At 51.0% G+C, this 16,661-nt stretch overlaps 1 protein-coding gene and 1 long non-coding RNA gene across 2 annotated transcripts in view; one reads left to right on the top strand and one right to left on the bottom strand.

The window, feature by feature from the left end:
• Nucleotides 1-321: 321 nt before the first annotated feature.
• The window catches only part of PLB1 (phospholipase B1), a 52,897-nt gene continuing 36,557 nt past the window's right edge, over nucleotides 322-16,661 (top strand). The window contains exons 1-14 of the mRNA XM_010991267.3: nucleotides 322-411; nucleotides 741-821; nucleotides 1,989-2,054; nucleotides 2,402-2,502; nucleotides 4,486-4,567; nucleotides 7,120-7,224; nucleotides 7,338-7,433; nucleotides 7,653-7,724; nucleotides 8,804-8,842; nucleotides 9,368-9,428; nucleotides 10,552-10,610; nucleotides 11,556-11,629; nucleotides 15,824-15,867; nucleotides 16,546-16,654. Coding sequence (XP_010989569.3) covers nucleotides 397-411; nucleotides 741-821; nucleotides 1,989-2,054; nucleotides 2,402-2,502; nucleotides 4,486-4,567; nucleotides 7,120-7,224; nucleotides 7,338-7,433; nucleotides 7,653-7,724; nucleotides 8,804-8,842; nucleotides 9,368-9,428; nucleotides 10,552-10,610; nucleotides 11,556-11,629; nucleotides 15,824-15,867; nucleotides 16,546-16,654 — 1,004 coding nt within the window. The 5' untranslated portion in view covers nucleotides 322-396. The remainder of the gene's footprint in view (nucleotides 412-740; nucleotides 822-1,988; nucleotides 2,055-2,401; nucleotides 2,503-4,485; nucleotides 4,568-7,119; nucleotides 7,225-7,337; nucleotides 7,434-7,652; nucleotides 7,725-8,803; nucleotides 8,843-9,367; nucleotides 9,429-10,551; nucleotides 10,611-11,555; nucleotides 11,630-15,823; nucleotides 15,868-16,545; nucleotides 16,655-16,661) is intronic.
• The window catches only part of LOC105098562 (uncharacterized), a 133,263-nt gene continuing 125,980 nt past the window's right edge, over nucleotides 9,379-16,661 (bottom strand). Inside the window, exon 10 of the long non-coding RNA XR_010384246.1 lies at nucleotides 9,379-12,062. This is a non-coding gene — a long non-coding RNA (uncharacterized LOC105098562). The remainder of the gene's footprint in view (nucleotides 12,063-16,661) is intronic.

Raw genomic sequence — 16,661 nt, 5'->3', positions numbered from 1 at the left:
CCGGGCCATGCGTGACGGGAACTGCTCACGCACAGCCCTGTGTGTGCCCTGAATGAGCCTGGCTGGGAAGAGAAAGAAAAGTATGTAATCAAACATGCCAGTCAGAAAACAACCGCATTGACAGTCACCCCCTCATGTGTAGGATGCTCTGCCCTTGCGAGGGCACAGTCACGACTCCCACCCCCACCCCCTCCCCCGCCAGGCAGAGACAAAACGGAGACAAGCCATGTGACAGAGCATGGCCATCAGTCCACTTTCTGGCTCCGTATCTTATCCCCGACCCCTCTTCTAAGTCCCCTCCCCGCCCCAGCTTCACAGCCACCGCTGCTCACAGGACTTCTCCCTGTGTGTGCCCGCAGGGATTTACCTGTCCAGGCCAGGAGGCTGGTGGACCTGATGAAGAATAACACGGTAAGTCTGCGGAGGTGCTGCCTGGGACCCCTTGAGGCAGGACTGCCCGGAGCAGGGAGTGAGCAGGAGAAATCACGGAGACGGGGAGTGTCTGCTCTGGGGGAGGACAGGGCCACGTGGAAGTCCAGAGAGTCCCCCTTTAAAAACAATAGCAAATGATTTTGCACCCGTGACTTCTGACTCAGGACCCCCAAGCCAAAGAACAGAAAGTATCAGCATCCACTAAACCCTCTGGTGTGTGAGGACCTGTCCCTGCAGCGTTCAGCACTTTGTATTTTTCCTGGACTTGACTCTGGGCAAGGCATTTACTTGTTTCCCATTCATTCCAGAATGTAAATTTCCAGGAAGACTGGAAGATAATAACCCTGTTTATAGGAGGCAATGACCTCTGTGATTTCTGTGATGACACGGTAAGTCCCCATGCCCTAACCCCCAAGAGTCCCCCGGGGAAGGATTTCTACTCGGGGTCACCAGAGCAGTGCAGCTGGGCTGGGACTTGGCTTGCAGTCTGGCACAGATCCCGCCTGGGCACAGTACTGGGGGCCCAGCAGCCGCTGACACACAGCTCTGTCCTCAAGGAACTCACACTGCCAGGGCAGGGAGACACAGACAACCCACCATGACTCGATGAGAAAACATCCCGGTGTGTTTCTAGTGCTGCACACAGAAGAGAGGTCTGGGGTCCAAACTGCCATGGAATGTGGGAGGGGGAGCAGGTGGTGTCAGAGGTTTACAGAGAGCAGGAGACTTTCCAACCGGGGCATGAACAGGAGAAGCTTGTCGGGCAGAAAGGGGACCAGCAGAGCAAAGTTTAAGAAGTGGCAGGTCTTGCCGTGGCCTGAGAACAACTGCCCTGGGGGATGACCCTGCCCCCTAGACCCCTCTCAGCCTGCTTTCCTGGCAGCAAAGTCACCAAGTCTGGGGTTTCCAGCTGTGACGTGAAGAGCCCACAGTGGGGCCTAGGGGCGGCCAGGGTGAGGGCGGGTGGGCAGGTGGGACCATGGGTCCCTCCCCTGCTTGCTCTGAAGCTTTGATCTGTTTATTAGAGCAGGGTTCTTGGTTAGATTTTGTTCAGAGGAAGAGTTCCACGGCTTTCAAAAAGTTTAAAAACCACAAGTATTGCGATCAGGGGAAATCACCATTAAAATGTATCTGTGCTTGGGGAGGGGTTCACAGGGCCCCCTTCCCCTCTTGGTATCTACTTAAGTGATTTGATTGGCTTGTGGGTTCCCAGGCACTTGAGGTACCAAGAGGAAGTGATCAGGCCTTAGGACAAAAAATGTCCAAGCTGCAGGCGATCTTAGAGGTCCTCTGCTCAGCACCCCATTGTAGAGGAACCCAGAGGTGTGCCGTGCTTTAGCTAAGGCCCTCTGTCTAGTTGACATGAAGTGGGCCCAGAGCTTTCATAGCTCCATGCAGAGGAAGGGGTCACAGCTTTGACAAGCCTGAGGACCGTGGGGTTGGCATGGAAGCTGGGGCCCCAAAAGACAACCTGTGATCCAGTGTTGCCCTTCTGGTCCTGGTCTGCAGAGGGGTTGGATGACGAATGGTGTCAGAGACATTTCCTCTGCCTCCAGGTTCACTATTCTCCCGAGAACTTCGTAGCCAACATTGGGAAGGCTTTGGACATCCTCCACGCTGAGGTACGAAGGCCGGGCCACAAGGCCTTGGAGCATCTCAACTGTAGGCCTCCTTCCTCTTGGGCTCCAGTCTGAGCTCAGAAGTGGCTCTGGCTTCCTGCTGAGACCTCCCTACCAGGTCCCCTTCACCTGGAGACCACTAACCAAGGTGTCGGTCCTGGTCCCAGCAGCCTGAACACATACATGTCAGTGGGGACCAGAGGCAGGAGGAGGCAGGGATGAAGGAAGTGGGTGGGGCCACAAGAAAGGCCACAGACCTGATGCCCAGCGGAGAAGCTGGCCCCAGACCCAGGTGAGAGGCTGAGCTGCCCAGCCTCGGGCCTCTTGGTTCTGATCTTGCCTTTGCTCAGGTGCCTCGGGCGTTTGTGAACCTGGTAAAGGTGCTGGAGATCATCAACCTGAGGGAGCTGTACCAGGATAAGAATGTCAGCTGCCCGAGGCTGATCCTCCGGTGAGATGGACATTTCTCCATGGGCCCCTTTGCAGAAAGTGACTCTGGTTACTTAGAAGAGCCAAGGGCAGGAGTGTGAGGAGTGCTCAGACCCCTTGTCGAACCTGACAAGGCCTCCCGGATGCGACATCCCAGGGCTTTTGTGACCCCAGTCTAGGCTTCCGCTCCCCTGGAATGCATTTACAACCCAACAGGGCTTCTGTTCCCTGCAGCCCAGGTCACTCTCAGTCCTCCAGGGAGGGATGAGGAAAGCAGGAGGGATGGAGTGAGCCTCTGTGGACCAGGCTCACTGGCTTCTGCTAGGGCCTGCTTCTCAGTGTGTCCAGAGCTCCCCACCATCCCTAGAGACAGAGCTCCAGGACCGAAGGAGCCTCTGGTGTGGGTGCTCCAGGCTGGGCATTCACAAAGGTAGAGCTGTTTTCACCTTCTAGAAGAGAGGGTGGTCAAGTCGGAATCAGCAGGGTCCAGAGGACAGAGTCTTCCCCGGAGCACAGAGTCTTGGCCCTAGAGGCCAATCTCCAGAGCCAAAGATGGCTCCCCTCTAATGCTACATGTGACCCTCAGGGAAAAAATGTCCTTCTAACCCAAGCACAAACCATTCCTTCCTGCAAAGCCTCCTCTGGACCGTTAGTCCAGATCATGGTGGCTATGCACCCCCATCCCCTTCTCCCCTCCCCAGCCCTGGAGCTCTGTACAGGCCCCCACTGTAGCCCTGAGCACATCACACGGTGATGACTCTTGTGCCTCCCCGCCCCACCCGGCCCTGAACTCTGTGTCTGAGTCACCACCAGCGTGGTATAGGGGTCCAGTGGCTGTTTGCTGAATGACTGAATGAATAATTCACAAGGATCAGATTTGCTCTTGGAAATTAAGGGGTATCTGGCTGTTCCCCTGTAGATCCATGCCAGTCGGTCCACACCCCTGGGGGCCTAGATCGTACAGGTCCCCTGGGGAAGGCCTGAGGCGGCAGAGCGCGGAGGGAGCACAGCTCCGGGTGACACGTGCCTGTTAGCGTGGCTGGTGCCAGGCGTGCTGTTTTCAGCTGCTGACTCATCCTCGGCTCCCACTTTCTCCAGTCACCAGGCCACTTGGGGGGTTCATTGTATTCATTCCATTTCAGAGTAGCTCACCCAAAAGTCTCTTGCTGGTGATCACCACAGGGTTTTTAGACAATTAAAGCGGAAGGTTCAGAGTAGGACTTTGTCACATTTGGAATGGCCAAGTCACCGACTGTGGGATTAGGTGGACTCAGGGTCACCTTGTCCTGCTGCTTCTCCAGTGCCCTGCACTCCCTGCCTCTCTGCTGTCCTGTCCCAGTGGCTCTGCTTTCTCTCCTGGTGCTGAGTCTACACTGAGCCATTCACACTCTTAGCACCTCCTGCCCCTGGACCAAAAGACTAGTTTTGCAAGATAGCTCATCAGGGCACAGGTACAGACTGGACAGAAACAGCTTAACTAGGTAACTGGGGATTAACAGATTCAGGCCAGACAGACTTGAGTTCAAGTCCTGACTCCCACGCTCAGCATCCATGGGACTTTGAGAAATTATTTAACTATGCTGAACCTCAGTCTTCTCATCTATAAAATGGGGATAATACAACTTTTGGAATAGCTAAAAGGATTAAACAAGTTAGTACCCATAAAGCTCTCGGCACAGGAAACATCCAGTATGTAAGCCCCATTGTTAATAGTTAAAAGGACACATGCCTTATCTATACTGTGCTGTCCTCAGACAGTCATAAGCTATCTCATCTCCATAAAAATCACTCCTGCAGGTGTCAGAAGACGTAACTATTTCATTTCCATGAGCAAATCCAGGTCTGGGAAATCTGTGTGACAGATTAGCCAGCCCAGGCCCCCATTAACACAGGCTTCTGAAACCTCCGAGTTAAATGTATTCTGATTCCCAATCCAATGTCTCTGGGTCAGGCACTCAGACGGTGGTTCTGATGGTGCGGGGCATCTCTTTGGTTTGGTCCGCAGGAATCTGTGTCCCTGCGTCTTGAAGTTTGATGATAACTCAACAGAACTTGCCGCCCTCATCGAGGCAAACAAGAAGTATCAGGTAAGCCGGGAAAGGGTTCCAGGACTGCACAGGGACTCGGGCGTGACTTCGTCGCTCTGGTTAGGAAATGAGCACACGATGACATTATTTTGACCCTGACTGGGTGTGAGGTTACCACGGGCCAGTTTGCAGATTTAAAGACACCTGCAAGGCAGCAGTTTCAATTTATTTGAATCAAGCCATAGAGCCGAGTCACTGAACACACATCTGCACATCTCACTTCCTGGCCTTACACACACACACAAAGTATTTCCAGTTGTCCATGGAGAGTGAGTATGAGCTTCAGACTCCTGGGTGGGAAATGCTTGCCACCCAAGAGAGTCTGGAGGATTCAGTGGGATAACATGCCTTCCCGCTGCCCCCCACTCCTGCGGGAACAGTGTTATTGGGGCACACAGGGAGAAAGAAAACCAGCAGATGATCTCCAGACAGCCTGTGAATTGCTCCTTTAGGTCTTTCTCCATCAAATCTTTGAGTGGAGCAGCTGACACCCTTGACTCTCTTGAGTTTCCCCCTAAATAATCATCCAGTCCCTCGAGAGAACAATGGTAGCCTTCTAGCCTTTCTAGAGCAGGCTGGAAGCAGCTTCCAGGATGGAGCCAGCCTTCAGGCCCAAGGTCTCCTTGGAGCAGAACCCCTCCCCTACTGCATCTTTCAGGGCAGCCACATCTGCCAGCGGTGGCAGGGCTCAGGGGAGTGAACCTCTGTTTATCACCTTCTGATACCGTCTCCCAGCCCTCTCGGTGACTCCCCAGCTACACTTCCTTCTGCCGTGAGCAGGCACCTTCGTCTCTGGTGAGGAAGTCCATGGTCTTCGCCAGGAGAGGGAAGGCAGCCAAGGTTATGGCCATGAAAGCAAACCTTTTCCAAGTGGGGGTTGGGTGCAAGCAACAAAGGATTATGCAATTCCAGTTAATTTAAGCTGATTTATTATTTAAGCAGAGTATCTGGAAGAGCTAAGGTCATAGGCTGAGCCACCAGAAATTGCAGAATCCTGGAATTCTAGGGACCATGCCATAAGAATCAAAATCAGGCCAAAGAACTCGTCCAGTGGAGACACCATGGACACCACTGTCACTGTCACTGCCGCTTCTAGGAATGAGATGGGTTCTGTGCTGTCCCTCCATTTTTCTATCACTAGCTTCCAAACCAAAGCCTGAGGTGGGAGCATCTACTGGGGGACCCTCGGGCATGTGCGCGGGGCGTTGGAAAGGCAGCATCTGTCTTTCTCACCTTCTATAGTGAGAAGCAGGCTGTTCTTCATATAGTGGAGTTTTTCAAACATAGGAAGTGGGTTCCGATGCTGGGCAACCAAAGAGAAGGAGAGCTATTCACCAACACGGCCTTCACTGACCGCTCTAGATTGGCCAGCTGTTCCCAGGCCTGATCTTGGTCCCTGACCCTGATCTAGTGTCCTGGAGAAGCTCACAGCTCAGCCACATGAGGCCATCGAGCCCTCTCTCTGAGTCCTCTCACTCTCTACCATCCGCGCCCTGGAGATGATCATTGCTGTCAATAGCCACCATGTGCCAGGCTTTCTTGTCACTACTTGTGTCAATTCTCAAGAGGTGCAGGGTTCCACTGTGAGCCATTGTGACTGATCCACGGAGTCACTAGCAGCATTGGGAGGGACTTAAGGGATAGTCCAGGCCTTGGTGAATATCCTCCATTTACAAATGAGTAAATAGTGGTCCAGAGAGGGAAAGCATCTTGCTGGAAGTCACACAGCTAGTTAGTGGTATTGCACCTTCTGCCTGCCTTAAGGCTCGGCCTGTAACTAGAAGACTGCCCCAGGAGGTCAGAAGCGAGGCATCCCCAGCATAGGGGATGACCTGTGGAAAAGAAGGTGTCTTGATGTCATGGTATCTTCTGAAGTGACTGCACTAATGTTCTGGGTGTGGAAGCCTTGACTTCTTCCTCCAGCCTCCTAGATGGCTCTAAAAGATGGCAACCTGGCAAAGCTGTGAAATGCCAGAGTCTGGCAGAAGTGGGAGCCAGAATTGGGGTAACTGGTCCTCCTGGAACTGAGCCCAGTGGAAGCGATGAGGGTAACAGCTCTGCCACCTCCTAGACAGATCCGAGAGTCTCAAGGAAGTGTGCACGCACAGGAGCGCACATGCTTACAGACACACCCCACACACGAGTGATATAAATAGGCATTAAACATCGTTGTTGGTTCACCTTTGATTTTCTGAACAAATGTCAAACAGAAATGTAAGGATTATCAAAAAAAAGTCACTTAATCAAATCCACACTCCCCTTACCTCCAACCTAGTCTTTAATCAGAAGATTTAAAAGAAGATCAAACGGATGGACTTAGGTTTTTCTTCTTTGCCTGCCTAAGTCCAATAGATGCAAAAGCAGCAGAGGTTAGGGGCAAGGGCTGAGATAAAGGCTGATCTGAAAACTGGCTCCTGATCAGTTGAGATTTTGCTGCAGACTGGTCTCACTCAAAGGTCAGACTCTGTTTAATTCTGTGGTGGAGAAAGAGTCCACACAAAGCCGGGGCAGGTGCCGAGAGCCCCCTGACCCTGTCCCCCTTCCTCCTGCAGGAGAGGACTCACGAGCTGGTTGAGAGTGGGCAGTACGACACGAGGGAAGATTTTACAGTGGTCGTGCAGCCATTCTTTGAAAAAGTGGACATGCCGAAGACCCCGGTAAAGCCTCATGGATAAGTGGGTGCCAGGGGTAGTGCCCAGCTGTTTCTGACCATCATTTGTGTTACCCAACCTCTCTATAACATGACCCCTCTGTTCTGCCCTGTGACCAGGAGGGGCTGCCTGACAGCTCTTTCTTCGCTCCTGACTGTTTCCACTTCAGTAGCAAGGCTCATGCCCATGCCGCCTCTGCCCTCTGGAACAGCATGGTAAGATGACTGGGAGAGGAAAAACTATTCTCCCTCTGATAAGAAGAAGATCCCAGAAGACTTTCTGGAGACTTCAGGGGCCCATGGCTCAGGCTGTGTGTTCCCCATGCAGCAATGATAATAAACCCCATTTCCTCCGTCCCTCCCTCCCACCTCCCCCCCATCTTCCCATTCTCGCCACCTCTTTCTCACTCTCCATCTTCCTGCTTCTTGGTTTAGCTGGAACCTGTTGGCCAGAAGGCAAGACAGTATAACTTTGAAAGCAAGATAAACATCACATGTCCAGACGAGGTAAAGTGGACAGCACAGCATTGCCGCGATCTGTCTAAAGCCTCTTTCCCAGCCTTTTAAAGTCTCATTAAGGTTTCTCAGTCCCTTTCATCCCAGGCTCCTGTCCTCACCCCCAGCTCTGTTCACCTCCCCACCCCCATCCCCAACTCCAGCCCACAGTGCCCTAACTGGCTGGACTGTGAGGGGTGACAGCACGAGAGCTCGCCTGTCTCCCCATGTCGTGGCAAGCCCTGCCACAGGTCTGGACTGCACACAGCTCTTTCCAGCTGGAAAGAGGAATCTGACAGCACTGTCCAGCTCTTGTTTTGAAGACTCGAGGCGGGGTGGACGTGAAGGGCAGGATGGGACAGAAGGGTACCCCATCTCCATGGAGCCACTGCCCCCAGGGCAGGATGGGAAGAGTGAGGAACAGGGATCTGAAATAATATCTACCAGGACGGAGGTGGGGGTCGAGGGTGTCAGAAGCCAGAGCTAAGAAAACAGCATTAATCAGGGAGGCAAAGCAGATCAAGACTGCGGTGTTCACTCACAGATTGTCAGAAAGATTCTTGGATCTTCGCAGCTGCTCCCTCACCTCTGTGAGCCCCTCTGGATTCCCAGAGGTGTCCCAGGCCCAGGACGGAAACCGCTGAGCTGAGGCTTGCCTGGGGCAGGATCTCAAAGTACTGGCTTTTCTGGTCTGGGCAGGAAGGTGCTCAGACTGCAGCAGGGTGGGAGTGGTACAAGGTGGCAAGGGGGCCTAGGAAACAGGGGACATGGGCTTGTAGTAACAGAAAGTGGGGAAGGGAGAGGGTCGAAAAAGAGATGACATGGCCACCTCTGCCAGCGGGAAGGGAGGCAGAGAGCAGAGATGTTCACTCCTGGGATCCCCTGCCTGGTCTAATCTAGTTGTTCAAGGAGGTTGCAGAGAGGGCCGGGCGTGCCCTGGGAGGGAGCCTGCAGCCGTCAGCCTGGCGGGGAAGGGCTTGGTAATGTGGAAAGTGCTTACCCCCAGGTCAGCTTGAGGGCTGCTGAGCGGGGAGCAAAGAAGGAAACAAGCAGATTTGCTGCAGTGGCTCCCCTCTCCCACTGTCTCACAGGTCTGGCCGTATCTGAGCACCTACAAGAACAGCGTGAAGGTATCTGCTTGTTGCTTCCTTCTGGCTCAGCAGCCAAGGCAGGGGGCAGCCCCCGAGCAGGGACCGGCCCCACAGGCAGGGTGGGAATGTGGGAAGGTGCCCTCGGTGGGCGGCCACAGAGGATTCATACTCTGCTGTAAAGTCCATCCACCTGCACCTTCAGACTCGCCATGGATAACAGCCCAGAGAGGGGGCCAGCCAGTCAGGCAACTCACAGCTTCTCCAAAGACATAAATAAAGAGAGCTGCCCCCTCATAAGGCTGCTGCAGAAGCAGGGGTGGTGGGCGGTGGGCTGGGCTTATTTTGTGGATGCCCTGATTTTCACATTGGAGGGTGGGGGAGGCAGGTTCTGAGCTAGGATAGTGGATCCCAGCCTGCTACTCAGAATCCCCTAGGGAGCCTTCTTCGCATGTCCTGTTAGTGCCCCCCCCCCCCCGCCAGGGTAGGTAAAACTCTCCCAGTGAGTCTGATGCCCAGCAGGCCCCTTTCGGCCCTGAGATTCTGGGATTCATTCCACGCCCCTAGGACCACGGGAGCTGGCTGATGTGCAGTGACAGAGCCCCTTCTGCCTCGCCGCCCACCTCAGGTAAGCTCCCCGTGGCACACCAGGACCCAGGGCTCTTCCACAAGGACTCAGAGCAGTGAATGCCCTGATGAGACTTTTCTTTTTCTTTTTTTTTTAATTGAAGTACAGTCAGTTACAATGTGTCCATTTCTGGTGTACAGCACAGTGTCCCAGTCATGCATATACATACATACATTTGTTTTCATATTCTTTTTCATTAAAGGTTATTACAAAGTATTGAATATAGTTCCCTGTGCTATACAGAAGAAAACATTTTTAATCTATTTTTATATGTAGTGGCTAATATTTGCAACATAATTAAATGACTTAGTTATGGCGAGTGCTTGCTCCCTGTATGCATGGTTGCCTGAGACCCCTGGGCCTGGTAGTGAAGCCTTACCCAACAGGACCCAAGGCGGCCGGGCTGGGGACTGTTGGCCACCCTCCCAGTTCAGCCTGCTTATGGGAGCACAAGTGGAGGAGCCACCTGAGCACCACTCTCGGAGGCCCAGTCTGGGGTGTGACCTTCCTGAGGCCCAGGAGTGGGGTGTGGGGTGCCTAGGGCGTCCCAAGAGGGAGCCAGCTCTGCAGGTGGCCCTCTGGGCCCAGGCTCTGCAATAGGACTGGAAAGAACTCTGGAGTCTTCAGAAGAGCCCTGTGGACAGGGAAAGGCCCAGCATGGCTATTTCTCAGATCCTTGGTGGAAATCCAGAGCCCAGCTCTACCTGAGCCGTGCATCAGGCCCTGTGCCTCAGCTCAGACAGCCCAGCGCCCATCGGGCCGTGCACTCATGTCTCAGCTGGTGTCCCACGTGACCACTGGCACCAAAATAGTGGGATCCCACTGTGCCCTACCGGCCACCCCTCCATCTCTCCTTTCCTCCCTTCCCCACTCCCCTCCTCACCTCCCCTTCTCCCCCACTCTCAGCATGGCTCCCTTCCCGTAGGTCCAGGATCGTTTATTGGGTCTCTTATGGGAAGAGTGTTTCCATCTAACCTCTCCCAGCCTGGCACCATAAAGGCTGAGTCCTCCATGGCCCAAACACATGCAGGTCGTGTTTCTGGTCTCACTTAAAGCCAGAATCACCAGGCTCTGACTGCAGCTTCCTTCCCACGGACTCAAGTGTTTCTGCTTGTCTTTGCAGTGCATGCCCTGAGACCAGCAGACATCCAAGTCGTGGCTGCTCTGGGAGATTCTCTGACCGTAAGGACTCTCGAGCCCCATGTGGGGTGGGGGTGGCTGTGTCAGTTCCAGGTCCCCATCCACCTAACCCTGGGCCTGCACTTTTTACCTCGCATTCCCTGGCCCCTCTGTCCTGCTTCTGACAGTCTGAGAGCATGGCAAAGGTTTGATCTTGCAGCTACTTTTCTCAGTCTAGTGTGCAAGGGGGAACCTTTTCAGGTGCAAACTGAATTGCCTCAGTGGAGGTTTTGAACACTTAACGCCACCTTTTTAACAATTGCAAAATTTTGTCATTTGACTCAAAAAACCTTCCAAAGCTACCTGTGTCAGCGCTCTTTTCCCTTTGGATTATACTTGATGAGCAGCTCCAACCCTCATATCTGTTTCCTCTTGGCATCTGTACCCAAAGCAGCAAAGACACCATAGTTGTGGCAAAAGCTCTGCTCTTAAGTTCTGAGAAATGCGGCTGTTTTCCATCCCAGAGCACCACTTCCCGGCAATGCTTGTGAGGCCATAAGATGGCCTCACAGAATGTCCCAGAGGGAAAGAGGAGAAGTGGGAAGCGTATGAGAAATCTGTCCACTGCAGGTGCTTCCTCCACATGTACAGAGAACTCGGGAGCAGAATGATGCTAGTGATGGTGTAACAGTGTCTCACATTTGTAAAGCACTTTAGAGGTCTCAAAACTGTTTTTACAACTCTGATCCAATTTGATCATCAAAACAACCCTGTGCAGTAAGCAGGGCATGACTTCAGTTCTGTAAGGAGGCAGGTGAGCATCCGGGAAGGGTCACAGCTGGGAAGGAGCACCACAGAACGCAAGCCTGGATGTCCTGAGTTCCAAAGTGGCAAGTTCTGGTCACACCATGATGCATGCGTCAGGGACATCTTCCAAAGCCTTGCACGCACACAGCCTCCCTTTGCTCTAACTTGCTGATTTTCCTGTGGATTTTGATGTTTTCAAAGGCTGGCAATGGAATTGGCTCCAAACCAGATGACCTTTCTGATGTCACCACTCAGTATCGAGGGCTGTCATTTAGGTAATGTTAACCCATGACCCCCTCCCATCCCCTGCTCACCCCCAGAGCGTGGGTGGGGGATTGTCTCCTGTAAATGCGTAAATACCGAAGAGCAAGGACCCAGTCTGGAAGAGGCTTTCAGAAGGAAAACTTATATATTTGTGCAAAATGTAAATGGTGATTTTACTGTCAATAATCCTTTTCTTTTAATTGTGCAGAAAAAGCAAACCGGGGTTCTTAGATTCCTGGGTCAACAAATCCAACATGAAATGCACCTGAAAAGCACCAGATCTCTGGGTCTTCACCTGCCCGTTTTGCATGTATATGTGCTCGTGTGGATGCTCCCTCGTCTGTTTCATGTCTGTCTGTATTTATTCATGTTGTTCTGTAGTCACACCTCTGCCTTTATGTATATGCACACATCCGTACAGAAAACTCCGAAACGCAGCACACACTGCAGGTGGAAATAACCAAGACAAAAATCACAGCCAACAGGCGTTGCTGAGCCCCTCCCATTTGCCTGCGTGATTGAGGCGGGTGGGTGAGGGGGATACATGGGAAGCACAGGCAAATTCTTAGGCTCACTTGACAAGTGTTATTTAAAACTTAAAGATGCCTGAGCGCTACAGGAATATAGACAAGAGAATAACTAATCCTGCCAGCTGGGGTAGGAAGGCTTCCCAGAGAAGGTGGTACCCAGTGATGCGGTGACAGACTAGCAGTTAGGTAGGGGAGAAAAGACATTCTGCACAGGAAGTAGGAAAGCTGAAGCTGTGTCAGGAGAGCAGTTGGATGTGGGTTTTCTTAAGTTTCTTTCTTTCTTAATATAGTTCATGTTTATGTCCGCGTCACAGTAATTGGCGATTAGCTCAGAATTCAAAAGCACTAGAACACCGGCCACCACAAGAGGGCAGAGCGCTAATGAGCAGTGGGGCCACCTCCCTTTCCTGCAGGGTGAATTCAAATGAAATATTTCTCCCAGGAAAGCGAGAGCGAACGGGGTGGGCGCAATGAGGGCTGTGACAGTTCCTGGCCAGCCCTGAGGACGGTCCCAGAGAGTTTTCCCCGGGCAGGAGAAGAGGGGTCCTCACTCAGCAGTAGTCACCCACAGGGAGGATCTGGGTGTGGGTAGCGTGAGGGCATCGTCACCCTGCTGAGGGCTGAGGTGAAGGCCTCCCAGCTCCCGAGGACCCCAGGTTCCCACACACCCCCAGGCAGGTCCAGGTGGGTGGTCTCTAACCCACAGCCGAGGAGCAAAATTGAGTATTGCCTCCTGACCACTCTGCCCTAGCTGTTACTGAGGCTGCAGGAGAAAGGACTGCTTATTACAATCCAAAAAGCATGAGGTTGGGCAGGTGGAGGGAGGTATAGCTCAGTGGAGTGCGTGTTTAGCGTGCACGAGGTCCTAGGTTCAATCCCCAGTCCTCTGTCAAATAAATAAATAAATAAACCTAATCTATCCCCACCAGAAAAACAACAACAACAAAAAAAAGCATGAGGTTGTGGCAGTTTTACTTAGTCTGAGCTAAAGAAGGCTTAGTCTGGCCTCACATCATAGCAGGGGAAGCAGACAAACCAGCCAGCAGACGCCAAATAATCCATGCCTGGCAGTGCAGTCAGGGGAAGTGGGGTGATCTGCCCGGTCTCACAAACAGTTCAACTGGGTGGATTCCTGGGATTCAGACACAAACAGGCCATCTTCTGCTACATGTTTCTCTCTGCAGTAGCGGGGAGACTCAGCTATGGCTCTGTTTCTTCCTACAAGTGAGGTCCAGTTCCAAGGCCTCATGTATTCAATGGCTGCTGTCCCTCTAAACACTTTATTCTAAATGTTTCAGATACCTGCCCAAGATCATGTGTGTTAGAAACAGCTCTTGGTCAGAGTCTGAGAGATAGCTGGACACTTGACAAAATGTATAGACTAGCGTTTCCCAAACTGTGTTCCGTGAAACACTAGCCCCAGTTTCTATATTTTGAGGGAACCATTTCCTACTATAGCCTTCCCCTGGGGAATTGATATGCACATTGGCATATTAAAGTCTTTGAGAAGCCCTGAGATGAAGAAATCTGTTTAAACTGTTTCTGTTTAAGCCAATGTTTCCCTTAATCCCAGAACTCTTTCTTTGTTCGTGATACCTATTATCGCCCCCTGGGATGTGTCCATGTAGTAGACTGATCTGAGAAAAAGCAATTTTCTGAAGCCATTAAAGCTTCTGGATAGGAAATATGAGGCAATTCATGATTCTAGGTAAATTAAGAACTCAATTTGAGCCTCTTTCTCCAAGGAAACAAAGTGAAGAGAGTGGACTGCATGCAGTCAGACTAGAGAGAATTCTCGGTAGGAGGGTGGCTGTGAGCAGGATCTGCAGGAAGGGGTTTGGCTGTGAATATTTCCAAAGCCTCCTGACCTGTGAGAATCACGTAGCTGTGAAAGGCCCCAGCTCTGGCTAGTTTAACAGTGTGGCAGAGGTCTTTAGAGAATTGCCTTTCCTTCAGTTGAAATGTTTGCTTAATTGGCATCGTTCAAAGGACCAAAATAAAATTTACTTATCAAAAATGCATTTCTTTGTCTTTTTAATTAGGAGTTCAGTCTGGTGTTACTGAAACTCCTCTTCCAACAAATATTACTGAGCATCTATTCTGCCTTCCTCTGCACTCTGTGGGTGACTAGCAGTGAATAGGCCCAGCCTTTGAGCTTATGGTAGAATACAAATTACATTAATCTGAAGGGGCGCATGTAAACTAGATGCTTCATATGTGTCTGTTTTTTTTTCACGTTTCACATAGTTCTGATCAAAATGAGGGCTTAAATATTTTTGTTTCTCCGTGCTTATTTGTATAATTCCTTCTTTTCTCCTGAAAACGGGCTCAGCGAAATTTCTGTACCCATTGGTTTTGATCAGCTGCCATACTTGTTTTAGAACAAAGAGTTTTAGACAAGAAGTTACAGTCGAATGTACTTGCTACGTGTGTGTGTTTACATATGTCTCTGCTTATATGTTTGCTGAAGGAGAAAAGAAGGCAGAGTTAGAACACAGTGACTGGAGGAGGTATATGGATTTATAATTTCCTGCCAAGTGTAAAGTGTTCTGATTAAGTACTTTTAGTCCAAAGAAAGAAGGATCAGGAAGCAGCTAAAATAGCAGCTTTATGCAGAGTTCGGAAAGAATTGGAAGATTGAAAAAAAATGCTCAAACAGAGGCCAAGTTAGGCTTGGACGTCAGACGGGAGGTGGGAGAAAGATACCTGAGTGAGGTGGAAGGGCAGGGGTCACCCAGCTTCTTTTCTCTCCACCGCCTGGAGCTCTTGAACCTTGGATTTAAGCCCTTGACCACCCTGGTATGAACTACTCAAGTTCATTCCAGGTATTCCCTTGAATGAAGAACAGCCATGACTTTGATTCATGGCCTATCTTTTGGACGTCTATCCTGGTGGGCTGAATGCTAACGCTGTGTTCTCAAAATGTCTTGGCCTGGAAAAATATGGTGGAATTGAGGAGGGAGGCGCAGAAGAAAAATAACAATAAATAGAGTACATTGGACTTTGTTAAAATAGAAATACTGCTCTCCTTGCCTCCCACGTGTATTCAATTTAAATGCATGAAAGGAAGTGAAACTTTGGGTGTGTCTTGAGGTTACTTTGAAGGCCATTAAACTATATTAGATGAGATGAAATTAGACTGGGCCTTGGAAGGCAATGAGGGGCCATCCCCTGGACCTTCCAGCAGAATGTACCTGACGACTGGGCAGGGAAGAGCCTGTCCATTTTCTCAAGGTTTCCAGCTCAGGCTGGTTTTTAGTTACCATTGTGGTTTTTAGTCTCTTTTAGAAAGTTGGTTAACCCCGGTGTGCCTCTGCTTCCTACTCTATAAAACGGAGCTAGTAACATCTATGTCATAGGCTTGTTTGGAGATGTGAGATAACTAATGTAGAGTGTCTGGTTGGTGGCGGGGCGCACAGTATATACTCAGCCAAGCGCTCTCCCTCCTGATTTGCTGAAGAAAAGAAACAGTTCTCTTTTGCCTTCAAATCTTCAATTTGGGAGAACCAACCCCTTGGGAAATTTACATTCTCTCCAAATCCCTCAAACACAGAGAGGTGGATCTGCCACATCTGACAGGTGCTGATGGTGCGGGCATTAGGAAAGGTGGGGCACTCTTTTATGAAACCTATGTATTGATTCAATCTCTCTCACTGGCTTCCTCACCCTCTACAGTTCAGGAGGGGACAGCTACCTGGAGAAGGTGACCACCTTACCGAGTAAGTAACCACCAGGGGCTGGAGTCTGTCCACTGAGTCCATCTGACCCCCAGGCTTCCTAAAAGCACCTCCCAGCTAAGAAAGGGGGCAATGACATCCACCTTACAGACTGCCACTGAGATGGGAGGAGAGGTCTGTGCACAGGGGGCTGAAAGGGTAAAATAAATACTGTATTTGGAACCTGAAGACCTGGGTTCAAGCCCTGGCCCTTCTCTGTGCTGGCCAGGTGCCCTGGGGCAGGTAACCAAACATTCTGAGTCTCAGATTTCTTCAACTGTCCCAGAAGGTGCAGAGACAATCAAATGAGACAGTGAGAATTTGCTGAACTGTGAATTGTAGAGGAAAAAAGAAAGAAAGAAAAACTGAGCGGCCCTTGCTGCCTTGGCCCAGTGTGTCATCAAATCATTTTTTCGTTTGTTTTTTAAATGGGCTTGCCCCCTTCTTTTTTTTTTTAATTTTTTTTTTTAGAGGGGAAGTAATTAGGTTTATTTATTTATTTTTAACAGAGGTACTGGGAATTGAACCCAGGACCTTGTAAATGCTAAGCAAAAGCTCTACCTCTGAGCTATACCCTCCCCCTAAGTTGTTATAAATCAGAGAGGCCCCATCTCCTATCAGGCAAAAACTCCACCTTCTACCCTAAGCTCTCTGTGCCCTGTGCACCCCTTCCTCTTCCAGATATCCTTCGGAAGTTTAACGGAAACCTCACAGGCTATGCAGTGGGCACGGGGGAAGCCAACGACACGAATGCATTCCTCAATCAGGCTGTTTCTGGAGCAAAGGCTAAGTACGGC

Source organism: Camelus dromedarius, chromosome 15, assembly GCF_036321535.1.
Source record: "Camelus dromedarius isolate mCamDro1 chromosome 15, mCamDro1.pat, whole genome shotgun sequence".
In the NCBI taxonomy this organism is placed as follows: Eukaryota; Metazoa; Chordata; class Mammalia; order Artiodactyla; family Camelidae; genus Camelus; species Camelus dromedarius.
This window is presented reverse-complemented; position numbering and strand designations above follow the sequence as displayed.